Source organism: Callithrix jacchus, chromosome 3 (assembly GCF_049354715.1).
Source record: "Callithrix jacchus isolate 240 chromosome 3, calJac240_pri, whole genome shotgun sequence".
NCBI lineage: Eukaryota > Metazoa > Chordata > Mammalia > Primates > Cebidae > Callithrix > Callithrix jacchus.
Window position 1 is genome coordinate 78,825,515 of NC_133504.1, and position 13,545 is coordinate 78,839,059.

Here is a 13,545-nt window from a genome sequence, read left to right on the forward strand (position 1 = left end):
TTTTTCCATTGTTTATTTCCAAAAATTAGCAAAATCCTTTGTAATTAGTTGAACTCTATCAGAATAAATTCAGTCTCCAAAGATGAAGCTACTTGAGTCGTTCCATTCTGTTCATGCACATAACAAAAGCCAGGATCATTCATTTATCCTGAAAAATACTGTACAGTGTGTCTGATAACTACAAGCCAGGTTGGCTAAGACATATCTGCAGCTCAGAGAAATTAAAGCAAAGTGCAAGCTGCAAGTGCATTCTAAAGTTAAGTCTCCCACTTGAAATTTAACTACAATAAAGGTTAGAGGAGCATGAACAGGATCAATGTCTTCAACAATTACCGAGGTGGGAAGCCACCTCTGTGTGCTCCACCACGGCCCCCTCTAAAGCCACCTCTTTCTCCTCGGAAGTTAGATCGATTTCTTTCTCGTCCACGGCCAGTGGAAGTTCCACCTCTTCCTCCACCTCGGGGAGCTCCACCTCCTCGGTCAGATTTAGATTTGGGAGGAGGTGATTTTGGTCGAAGTCTCTCAATTTCTTCTGTACAACCAGTCAAGTAGGAATTAGGAGCACTGAAATAGGATGCATATGTTTCCGCATTGTAGTTGCTATTTGTAAGCGTTGGTCCAACTGTGAGCCAGCCTAAAATGGAGGAAAAAAAGATTATCCTTTTTATTTGCAATTCTCTCTTCTCTTATTAATTCATTAGACCCTAGTTCAATCCCCAATGCATTCTTAAAGATGTTCCCATCATTCATCCAATATTGATCTCTTACAGAATGGCACTGAATTGTGGTCATATTTTAAAGATTTCACAGGTATATATCTTGTTTTAGTAAATAAATAAAATACAATAAAATTTGTATGCACAGGGATTGAAAAGTATTATGTAAAAAAATAATTATTCGAAACTTTCCTAAATGTTACATTAACTTTTCAATTATTAAGAGATTACCATCTGATATTTGCTTTTATTCTTCTAATAGTTTTGTTTTTTCTTAAGTTTTCTGTTTCCTTAAACAGCAGTTGCCACTGAGATTATTCTCAGATTCAGGAGCTATATTTGTGCAGGACAGGTTAATAAAAGGAAGAGAAAAATCTGTTCTTTATTTACTAAAACATGATAGCCATATTCTTGATATGTAATATATATGGACACTTATGCTTCCTGAACAAACACACTCCTTCAGTTGAAATTTTAGAGACATTATTTTCTCTTAACTCAGTGAAGGGTAAATAATTGCTTACCACAAGCTCTGCTGCCAAAAAATATTTTACTTTTATAAGAGAATAAAGTCATCCATAGAACTTCCAAACAACATGTTCATGTATATTTGCAGAGGAAGTCTAAACAACTCAAATTTCATTACATAGCCATATATATATATATACTGTGTATAAAATAATAAACGTATGATCTATATGCATATTGAGGAAAAAATTGGCTTAAAAAATTAAGGAAATTCTAAAGATTAAGCCATAGTATTCTCACTCTTTAAAAATCTATACTATTTTAATTTAGAATTTAATAATTCAAGGATCCATGCTGCAGTTTCCAAGATAATCAACGTAAGAACAACAAAAGAATACATAACAATGAAATGATAAAAGAGTAATTAATCCAAAAGAAATGAGAGAAAAAGAAACAGAACAGGTGGTACCAATATAAAGCAAACAGGAAGATGGTCATCTATGCCCAAAAATGTCAGGAATTACATTACATATAGATTGACTAAATGTCCAATTAAAAGATAAAGATAAACTGGATGAAAAAGCAACTGTGTGTTTATTTGCAAGAGATACATCTTATACCTAACAACAGAAACACTGAAAGTACAAGGCTGGAAATCATATGCCACGCAAACACAAACCTAAGAAAGTTGTAATAGCTATACTATCAGGGGAAGTAGAATTTAAGGTCAAAAACACTGGATAAAGGACATTTCATAGCATTAAGGAGACCAATCTACCAGGAAGGCATAAAAATTCCACCTTTTCTATGCACCTAACAACAGAGCCTCTATTAGATATAAATAAAAACTGACAACTAAACAAAGAAACCACAAATCCATAACCATAACAGATTTCAACAGACCTTTGTCAAATAACAAGTACTTTAAAAGTATCAGTGTAAGATATTTGTGATCTACATAGCATACAGTTAATACCACAACCACAACAAAAACAGAGTACACATTCTTTTCAATAGACTTAGAATATTTATTAAAACTGAGTCATAAAGCAAATCCCAACAAATTACAAAGAAGTGAACCTTACAATATATGTTATTTGACCACAATATAGCCCAAAAGCAGTAACAAAATAACTTAAGCAACATAATACTGAATAACCAATAGATTAAATATGCAATCACAATGAAAATTTGAAAAAAATACTTGAAATAAAAGATAATAAAACACTACATGCCTAACTTTTGGAATGCAATAAAGCTGTGCTTAGAGAAATTTAGAGCTCGCAATATAATACCATAATACAAAAAAGCTGAATATCAACGTGAAAATACTTCAGATAGAAAGATAGACAGTCACGAACTAAGAGAAAATATTTGCAGAAAACAAATCTGATAAAGTACTACTATTCTCCAAAATATACAAATAACCCTTAAACCTCAACAATAAGAAAACAAACAGCCAAATTAAAAATGGCCCAAAGACCTTAAAAGACATGTCACCAAGGAAGACATACAGATAGCCAATAAGCATATGAAAAGATGTTCTACATCATATGTCATCAGAAAAAATGCAAATTAAAACAACAATGTGATACCACTACACACACACTAAAATTGCCAAAATCCTGATCACTGACAACACCAAATGCTGGTGAGGATATGGAGCAAAAGGAACTCTCACTGCAGGTAGAAATGCAAAATGGTACAGGCACTTCAGAAGATAGTCTTGGCAGTTTCTTACAAAATTAAAGATATTCTTATACAATCCAGCATTTGTGCTCCTTGGTATTTACCTAAAGGAACTGAAAACTTATGACCACACAAAAGCCTGCACACAGATATCCATGGCTGCTTATTCATAATTGCCAAAACTTTGGAAGATGTCCTTCATTAGGTAAATGGATATATAAACTGTGGTACATCCAATGGAATATTATTCAGCACTAAAAAATGACCTATCCAACCATAAAAAGGCATAGAGAAATCTTAAATGCCAATTGCCAAATAAAAGAAGCAAATCTAAAAAGGCTACATAGTATACAATTCCAACTATATAACATTCTGAAAAAGGCAAATTATGGAGACAGTAAAAAGATAAGTGGTTGTCAAGGGTTGTGGGAGGGATGAATAAGTGGAGCACAGAAGATTGTTAGGGCAGTGAAACTACTGAGTATGGTCCTATAATGGTGGATACATGTCCTTATACATTTGTCTAAACCCACAGAATTATCACACCAAAAGTGAATCCTAATATAAACTGTGGACTTTGGGTGATTATGAACTGTCAATGTAGGTTCATCATTTGGAACAAATGTACCACTCTAGTGGGAGATACTGATAACTGGGGAGGTTATGCGTGTGTCGGGGCAGAGGGTAGATAGAAAGTTTCTGTGCCTTCCTCTTGATTTTGCTGTATACCTAAAACTGTTCATATTTTAAGTACAGCAAGAAATGAATCAAACACATAAGAACTTTATTTTACACAGTACCATGTCCTATTTCTTGAAATGCATAATCCAAAGAATCATAAAGTTTTTGTTTTAACTGAGATCCTACCTGGTCGAATTGTACTATCTCTTCCAAATAGATGAAGGCGTCTTCTACCAAGACAAAAATGCTCAATTATATGAAAAATTTCTACAGGTTTTTCTATGTTGCCAATTTCAGGTTCTTCTGTGATAATTAAGTCAATGTCAACATTAGCATGAATGAAGTCCCCGTCTGTGCTACGCTTCACTGTTCCTTTGATCCCCATGAGGCAGTGTTCCTAAATAACAAGAGCAGACCAATTAATCTCTTTTAATCAACAATCATTCCAAAACATTTTACATTTCTGATATCCTCAATTCTAAAACAATCCTCATTTCTCCAAATCTTTGGGATATAGTTCTTTCTCTTTTTTTTTTAAGACAGGATCTTGTTCTGTCATCCAGGCTGAAGTTCAGTGGCACGATCTCAGCTCTGTAGCCTTGACCTCCTGGGCTCAAGCAATCCTCCCACCTCAGCCTCCTGAATAGCTGGGATCACCAGAACATGCCATCACACCTGGCTAATTTTTAAATTTTTTATAAAGACAGGGTCTTGCCATGTTACCCAGGCTGGTCTCAAACTCCTGGGCTCAAGTGATCTACCCACCTTGGCCTCCCAAAGTGCTGGGATTACAGAAGCGAGCTAACATTCCTGGTGGGATACAGTTATATGGGCAAAAAACCAACAGGAGAACCTGGATTTCTGGATGAGGAAAGACTGCCATGTAAATAAGAAAAACAAACTCTTTTCTACGCTCTCACTTACAACACTCAGTATTTTCAGAACACTTCATTTCTGATCCCAGATGTGTGGGTTTTTCCCATACCAAGCAATTCTCCACTTCTCCACCAATACTATAATTCAATTCAATTCTGACACTATCTACCTACTTAGTGCAGACTCCACACGACTGCCCCACCTTCAGATACCAATCACAAGTCCAGATTGTCACCTGTGCTTCTGAGCAACCAGCTATAAATCAGAGGTTCCCATGACCTCTTTCTCAGGTTAGATCATTTGCTAGAACAGCTCACAGAATTCAAAAAAGCTCTTTACTTATTATGGCCTATTTGTTATAAAAGGACACAATTCGAAACAGCCAAATGGAAGAGATACACATTGAAAGGTATGGGGCACGGGTCATGGAGCTGTTGTGCCCTCTCCAAGCAGACGACCTTCCCAGAAACTCCACAGGTTCACCAACACAGAAGCTCTCCAACCCTGTCTTAGGATTTTATGGAGGCTTCATTACCTAGGCATGATTCCAGTCCAAAAAAGACTAAATAAGAAAGATCCTCCTACCACTCGCTCCCTCAAAAGTGAAGAATAAAAACTTTTAAAGCCTGATACTAGCAGGGCAGAGTCACATGAAGCAGAAGTTCTCAGGGAAAAAGAAGAAGAGAGAAATATGTTTCTAAGCTGGCCAGCTAGAGTCTTGCTGCTATCTTTTCTTTCTGAGCCTAGATAAAGAAAAATTCTGTGGGAAAGGAGGATCAAAAGCCTTTATTTAACTTAGAAACTGGCATTTAGGACATAGAGGAATACATACATACTCCCCTTTCTAGCATGGTGGGAGATCTAAGATGGTGAATACATCATTTAAAACCTAACTTGGATGTATTCATGTAATGCTCAATGCTGTCTTTACAAGTCTAAGAAAAGGACCTTTTCACAAAGTTAATTAAACAACATACAGTGATTTGGAAAAGCTTAAGAGAAAATCATGAAAATTTAAAAAAACAAATCAGTAAAGGCAATACCTTTGTTCTCTGAAAGACAGCCTTTGGATCTAAAGTCTTAGTCTTCCCAGGATTATTTTTATTGGTTTTAATCCAACAAATATCTTCACATCTTCTGTAACCCCATTTTCGTAAACACTAGAAAAGAAAGAATTTTAAACAGAAATCCTTAACTTAAAGAAATAAACAATACTTACAATAACCAACAGCATTAAAAAAAAAACTTTCTAGAGGTTTCAGACACTAAATTCCAAGGTTTCAAGGTAATTTTGTCTTAGTGTAGAGTATAGGAAGAAATGCCAGTCTTTAAATATACAGCCATATATAGGATACATATTTACCTTTTGGATATCAATGTCACATATATAGTTAAATATCAAAACACAGAAAGGATTACATAATATCCCAATTCCAAGGGAGACCAAGTGTAGTCAGAAGGAAAAATTTGAGGGCCTCTTCTGGACTTATGATGACTGTGTGACGTTCCAGCTATTTAAGAGTTTCAGACGTGTCCGCATAAACTTCAGCAATCCTAAATCTGCAGCCCGAGCTAGGATAGAGCTTCATGAAACCCAATTCAGAGGGAAAAAATTAAAACTCTACTTTGCACAGGTTCAGACTCCAGAGACAGATGGAGACAAACTGCACTTGGCTCCACCCCAGCCTGCCAAACAATTTCTCATATCGCTCCCTTCCTCCCCACCTGTCGGCTGGCAGCCCATCAATGCCACTCCCGTCCTCAACTACGACCTCCTCTATGCTGCGGCCAAACTAGGACCAGGAGAGAAGTATGAGCTCCATGCAGGGACTGAGTCCACCCCAAGTGTCGTCGTGCACATGTGCGACAGTGACATAGAGGAAGAAGAGGACCCAAAGACTTCCCCAAAGCCAAAAATCATCCAGACTCGGCGTCCTGGCCTGCCACCCTCCATGTCCAACTGAGCTACCGGCTCTGTCTCGATGATAATAGCCGTCTCCTCTTTATCATGCTTTTTCTCCCATGTTGTTTGTCAAAAAAAAAAAAAAATGCCTTTAAATTAAAAAAAAAAAAATCCCAATTCCTCATCCTCTTGTCATTAATGGATACTGGGTTTTAAATTGTAAGCAGACACTCAGACCTTCTGTAACCACAAAATAGTTCAAAAGACAATTTGATTCCTGCCACCTCAATATTCTATTCTCTGACAAAGCTATACACTGCTGAAAATTTTCTAAATGCAAACATCAAATGAGTCTTATAAAAGTGTATTTCTATATTTAATACAACTGTAAAAATGTTCAGACTTAAAATTGTTAAGTTTAGCTCTTTGTTGGATAAAACTGTACTTTCATCTCTATATAATCTAGAAAATAAAGATGTGAATCTTAATCTCCTAGAATCTGTTATACATGAACATGAAACAAATACCAGCTAAATGACTGCTCACAGTGACATTCGAAAGCCTACCATATGCCATTGCTGGCTAGCTGCTGGGAATAAAGCTATGAATAAGATACAGTCCCTACCCCTATCAACTTAAGATTAAGAGTAAAGGAGGGAAAAATAAATAAGTACTGTATTGCTAGTATGACGATCAGTACATAAAAAGATGCAGTAGAGTGGGAAACATTTACTTTTCAGAAATACTTATTGGGCAATGTAAGATAAAATCTCAAAATAAAATTTAAAATTTTATTTTTTGTTTAAGACAGAGTCTGACTCTGTCACCAAGGCTGGAGTTCAGTGGTATAATCTTGGCTCACTGCAACCTCCACCTCCCAGGTTCAAGCAATTCTCATGCCTCAGCTTCCCAAGTGGCTGGGACCACAAGCCAACATTCCTTGCTAATTTTGGTATTTTTAGTAGAGATAGGGTTTCACCATGTTGGCCAGGCTGAGGGTCTTGAACTCCTAGCCTCAAGTGATCTGCCCGCCTCAATCTCCCAAAGTGCTGGATGATAGACATGAGCCACTGTGCCCAGTAGAATTTTATTTTAAAATCTCCATAATCAAGACCAATATCTGTTCCTGTTACTAAATATTTATTTTGCACCAAGTGTCATTAATATCACTATGACCTAAATTCTACATGCCCTAATTCACTAATTTATCAAAAGCTCATGAGTATTTCTCATGCTAAATTATTTTTTTAAATAGTTTTTCGCTAAACTTTCACCAGTATGATAAACTGCTGCATAAGCAAATAAGATAAAAATCTCCCAGATGGCTACTGAGGAGGCTGAGGCAGAACTGCTTCAACTGGGAGGCAGAGTTTTGTAGTGAGCCAGGATCGCACTCTAGCATGGGCAACAGAGCAAGACTCTGTCTCAAAAAAAAAAAAAGTATAAAAAACCTCCTAATCATTTTCAATCTAATTTGGGGAATGCAAGGAAAGATCGAAGTCAGATATTAAAGTTAAGGCAAAGTGAATACCAATATACCTATGAAAACATTTGTTTCTAACTTTTCCATAGCATCATGAAGAGCCACTACCAAAAAAAAGGAGACACCCAACTGAAATACAATTATAGTCTATCTTGTAGTTGGTAAATGATAGAAGCAATGGTATTACCCAACAGCCTTACTATTTATGTAAAGAATATAAAGTAATTGTGGAACTTCAGAATTGGGGCACAATCTTATTTCCGTATAATTGTACTTGTTATCTCATATAATCCTACTTAAATTTTTCAACTGTTAAATGAATACCTCCCCAAATTGGAATGATTAAATGAAATCATTTGGAGCGTAAGAAGTAATATGTCATAAAAATGGAAAGTGTCAACCAACAAAACATGACAAAACTGGGACCCTCAGCAGTAAGTACCTTTTTGCATAGCAGCTGAATTGAGAGCAAAATTAAGATTCCTGATACATAGTCATAATACTGTCATTATTCTTGTTTAAAACAGCATATATAAATATTATTTTGTTCCTTTTGGCAAAATACTCCAATCAGGGCCGGGTGTGGTGGCTCATGCCTGTAATCCCAGCACTTTGGGAGGCTGAGGTGGGAGGATCCCTTAAGCCCAGGAGTTTGAGGACAGCCTGGGCAACATAACAAGACCTCATCTCTGCAAATACTGAAAAAACTAACCAGGGGTAGTGTTGTGCCTGTGGTCCCAGCTACTAGGAGGCTGAGATGGGAAAACTGCATGAGCCCAGGAGGTTGACTGAGGCTGCGGTAAGCCATGTTTGCCACACTGTACTCCAGCCTGGGGAACAGAGTTGGACCTTGTCTCAAAAAAAAGAGAAAAAACTCCAATAAAAAAAATAAATAAATAAAAAAGCTCTAAAATACAATTAAATATCAGAATCTTAAAATAAGTTCAGGTGTTATATCTTTCTCATTCATTCATTCATTCATGTCTTCCATATGCTGTGTTACTTTTCCAATTTTATGTGACTTCTATTTGGATATCAGGAGCCAATGCTAGTTAGAATACTTTTTAGCTACTTATAAAGAATAGTAAATAATACCAAAGCAGCTCATTTTTGAGGTATAATTTGGAGTTTCAACTCTTTAAGCTGTTCTCTTCCTACACTTGCAATAAAGTATCTTTTGAAAGAGCTACACATTCATTCAACTGACTACACTAGGTTCAGTGAGTACCTAGTGCTGGTTAACTGACTTACAAGTATTGCATTTCTTACATTCTTTTCTGGACATTATTTTCTCACTATTTTAGAATTATTCAAGAAACAAAGGACAAAATAACATCAATTTTCAAACTTCCTATGCAAAATACTGTTACTTTTTTTTTTCTCATTAATGTAAAAATTCACTTTATAAAAGCACCATCTTACCACTCTTCCAAGGTCCAACCCCTCCCCGGAACCACACCAGAGAAAAATAAACGATCGAGGTGCTGCAATCTCATCAATTTCTAACTTCATAATCTGTAAGAAATCAAAAGAATATTGCATAAAAGTATTTTGTTTCCCATCCATCCTAAATCCAAAAGAACAACAATTGAGATTTATCAGGTTACTCAGCAGATGTGTTCTTTCAGTGTATTAGTTTCCATTAGGAACTATAACAGAAAAAAAAAGAAGGTATCCTTAAAATTACTTGTTCTATTGTTGTTTTGTTACATTATATATAAACAACATACACATTTGTGCACACATGATAGCAAAATTGCACTCTATATATACACTTGCTTTTATATGGAAAGAGCTTACAGGAAATCATACCTATAGAACTACGGAATCTTTTAAGATAGAGCTTGAGAGAGATTCTCCAGCAATGTTTTACCATTTACCGAAAAAGAATGAAGAGCTTAACTGAACCCAAAGTTAGGAACAAAATTAAAATATTAACAGTAAATGTTTTGGGGAGGACTATGATATACAGTGTCTACAGAACTTCTCAATAAATCAATATACATTATTTTCTGATGATTACTACTTTGTCTGAAATGCCAAAAAAAATTAATTACTCTCTTTTGACACTAATTCTAAAAGCTAAGTGCTTTTAATTAGGTGCTTGCGTTCTTAAGTAAAACACAATGACCACTACTGACTCTCTAACATGAAAAAGAACACCTGTGAAACCCAAACACTTTTCTTATTTATATTTTGTTTATTACATTATCTAATGGCACTTTCTTTAGGACAGTATCTCATAAAAGTTAAAGAGCTCTGGGGCCAAATTTTACAATATGCCAGCCAGAACCGGTGAACAGTGAAATTAAGCTAAAATAAAAAATCTGAATATAAAATAGAATTTATTTCAAAAACTGTATTAGTTTATCATATATAATTGAAGGTTATACCTTCATTGCTGAAACTTCATGAACTGGCTAGAGAAAACAAAGTTCTGCCTAATTATTAATCAATGATATAATTAGATTCATTGTTTAAATTTTCTTTTCTTTGATCGAACTGACAAAAAAATGGTTTTTAATATTAATATTCAACTTTAATGAGGATATAGTTAACTAGACATTGTTAAACACTACTGAAAAGAATGTAAATTTACACCTACCTGGAAAACTTCTCTGCACTAAATACCAAGAGCATTAAGTCTTTAATCTTAAGTGTTAGAAATACCATATTCCGTGCACTTTTCTGATTTTTTTCAACAATAAACACAGGTAACACTTTAAACAAGGAAGGGGAAAAACTTACATCATAAGAGCCATACAAATGTAAATAAAAGTGCTAGGAGTATTAAAGCTAATAGGAAAAGCTTCAAGGAAGATGAATTAGAGGTAAATCTTGGACAAAAAGACATTCAGAGTAGTAACTACCATTAACTCAGAAAGGGACATGCAAGGATTCCAATCAGTTTCCTAAGAAACATGTCTTCCAGTTTCAGTGAAGGATACTCCTGACTACACTCTCCTTGAAACTCACTATTCTCTTGACATTCATACTCTCCAGGTTCTCTTCATTCATCACTGAACAACTCATTTTTGCACTTCTTTTATACGTGGTCCTTAAATGCAAATGTTTTCCCAGGCTTTACTGTCAGTCCACCTTTTTATCCTGAGACATGATCCCAGGATAAACTCATCTATTTGCATGGATTTTATGTGATAATCTTCTAAAATACATATTTTGAAACCAGATCTGTCTGTCCTTTGAGTTTCATATTCCTGTTACCTCTTCCATTTGAATGTCTCACATATACCTAGAGATCAACTTATTCAATATTATTTAATCTCTCTAATCCTGCTCATCTTCTGAAACCCACTCTTAGTTGGTGAAAATTTAATCCACCTACCCCAAGATAGAAACCCTTAGTTATCCTTAACTCTTCCCCTCATCCCAATCACTCAGTCTCACCAAATCTATCTCCTAAATATTACTGAATTTATCACCTTCTTTCCATTCCTACTATTACCCTAATTCAGGGTCTCTTCATTGCAGCAGTAGGTTACTGTACAAAAGAGTCTTCTAATTGCTCCCCTTTTTCCAGAATTCTTTCCCAGACTCTAGCCTAGCTTCCAAACACCAATCTGACCTTTTTACTAAACTGGTTAAAACACTTCAAAGACTTATTAATGTGTTCAGAATAAAAGTTCAGACTCCTGACACATCACCTCAACATAGTCCCAATCTGTGTTCCAACAATATCAACTTACATACAGTCCTCCCCCTAAGAGATAGTCATTTGCCTCCATCCCTTCTGTTCTTGTTGTTCTTTCTGCTTGTAACCTCCATCCCACATCTTTCTTGGGTAATCCAACTCATATATTTATATTGTTCAGGTGTCACCACCTCCTCTATGTTCATATGTCCCATCTATCTAGGCTTGGTCAGTTGTTCTCGTATCATCTTATGCAGGACTCCATCACTTAACCAACAAAATTCTAATTATGTGTCCATATATCCTCTTTATCCATACTTTACTGTACTGTAAGTCATTTAAACAGTAGAAATCATGTGTGTGTGTGTGTATATATATATAAATAAAACCAAATTCTAATGTTTGCTGAAACTAATCAAATGCAGAATGAATTATGAATCATTCTGTGTGTTTTTAAACTTTTCTAGCTACATAGCCAAGGGCTCTAAGACTAAAATTCTAAGTCTTCTATAGCCTATTCACTTACTATCTGCTCAATTTTTGCCTCATAAAGAAGAATCATATTAAAGAAACTGTAATATTGGTCAATGTATCTTGGACCTTCAGCTATAATTTACACTATAAATCTATATTTATAATCCCTACAAAAGTAGGGATATTTATTATCTCGCTTTCTGATCAAATAAACATATATTCATTTGAAAATAAAAAATTCATTACAATATAGAAAGTTTCATCATACATCATCCCAAGTCCAGCATTTTTCATTAGCAGTGATGCCCGTTTCTCTGTAATACTCTTCTAAAGGGGGTTCCAGAAGAATCACATCAAATTTAGGTGTTAGTTCTCTGATGTCAAAGGCTTCTATATCTGCTTGTAAGTACCTATTTGATTAAAGCATAAAAAATATGTTTTTTTAATAAGCTTTTTTAAATAAGATTTTCAAGTACCTTTCAGAAGGTAATGAAAAAAATGTCTTAGATATCACTAAACATTATTACTAAACATTATTTACAAAGTAATCAATAAGCTAATTACTAAAATCGTTTTTATTGAGGGTCTTTTTTTTCTTCAGTATAGACTTAAACCATCTACAAATGGTCTTAGTATATGAACATAAGTAAACTACATAGTAAAAGTCATATTATTCCCCATGTACATCCAGAAATATTCTTCTGTCAATATTAAAAATCCATATACTCAGATGTGTCTCTGAACCCATTTCCATTCTCATCTGAATTTTCTAAGGAATATCACATTGTTTTTTTCTCAATAGTTTAGTCGGGTTAGAAAATCCGTTTCTCTGTAAGCTTTAAATTCTTCCCCCTAAAACACGGTTTTCACATAATTTTCTTTTATTAGTTTTTTCATTAGCAAAAATGTTTATATTGAGTCTTTTCATGCTACCTAATATAAGTTAGTATTGGCCTTTACTGAAAAGTTACTTCACATAGCATGAAAATATTTCAAATTTAAAATACTTTAAATGTAAACGGGTTTTCGTTTATTTTTTTTGAGATGAGGTCTCACTACATTGCTCAGGCTGAATGCAATGGCTATTCACAGGCCTGATCATAGACTACTGCAGTCTCAAACTCCTAGGCTCAAGTAATCTTCCTTCCTCAACATCTCAACTACAGGTGTATTTTAGGGCAGGCATCGTGGCTCATGCCTATTATACCAACATTTGGAAGGCCAAGGATCAATTGACCCAGGAATTTGAGACCAGCCTGGGCAACACAGTGAGACCCTGTCTCTATTTAAATAAACAAATAAATAAATAAGCAAGTAAAGGTGTATTTTAGAATACAATGATTATTAGTGTATACTTACACTTCCTCTCCATAGAGTAAGACATTCTGTGGTACTTCTAATGACTTACAGAATACATTTTATCAAATCATTAAATGTACAAAACATTCCAAGCTAAATTCTCCAATTTCAAAGCTCTTATACACATTGGTGAGGAAAACATTATTCTGTTTAGCAACAATTAAAATGAATTATCATATTCCAAATTGTTAAGAATAGTATCTCAGAATGTTAGGCCGTGATTAATTTTTGTTTTCTTTTCCTG

The 13,545-nt window shown here is 34.9% G+C and overlaps 1 protein-coding gene and 1 pseudogene across 4 annotated transcripts in view; one reads left to right on the forward strand and one right to left on the reverse strand.

Annotated features, from left to right (window-relative positions):
* The window catches only part of METTL14 (methyltransferase 14, N6-adenosine-methyltransferase non-catalytic subunit), a 25,244-nt gene continuing 11,699 nt past the window's right edge, over positions 1-13,545 (reverse strand). For all 3 annotated transcript variants that reach the window (XM_008992775.5, XM_002745471.7, XM_035293053.3), the window contains exons 7-11: positions 12,211-12,352; positions 9,239-9,331; positions 5,474-5,590; positions 3,741-3,951; positions 1-634 (exon numbers count right to left, since the gene is read on the reverse strand). In XM_008992775.5, the coding sequence (XP_008991023.1) occupies positions 330-634; positions 3,741-3,951; positions 5,474-5,590; positions 9,239-9,331; positions 12,211-12,352 (868 nt within the window). In that variant the 3' untranslated portion in view covers positions 1-329. The remainder of the gene's footprint in view (positions 635-3,740; positions 3,952-5,473; positions 5,591-9,238; positions 9,332-12,210; positions 12,353-13,545) is intronic.
* Positions 5,749-6,499, forward strand: LOC103791897 (calcipressin-2 pseudogene; annotated as a pseudogene). Its single transcript, XR_013533303.1, has 2 exons — positions 5,749-5,754; positions 5,840-6,499. The product of XR_013533303.1 is annotated as a calcipressin-2 pseudogene (transcript).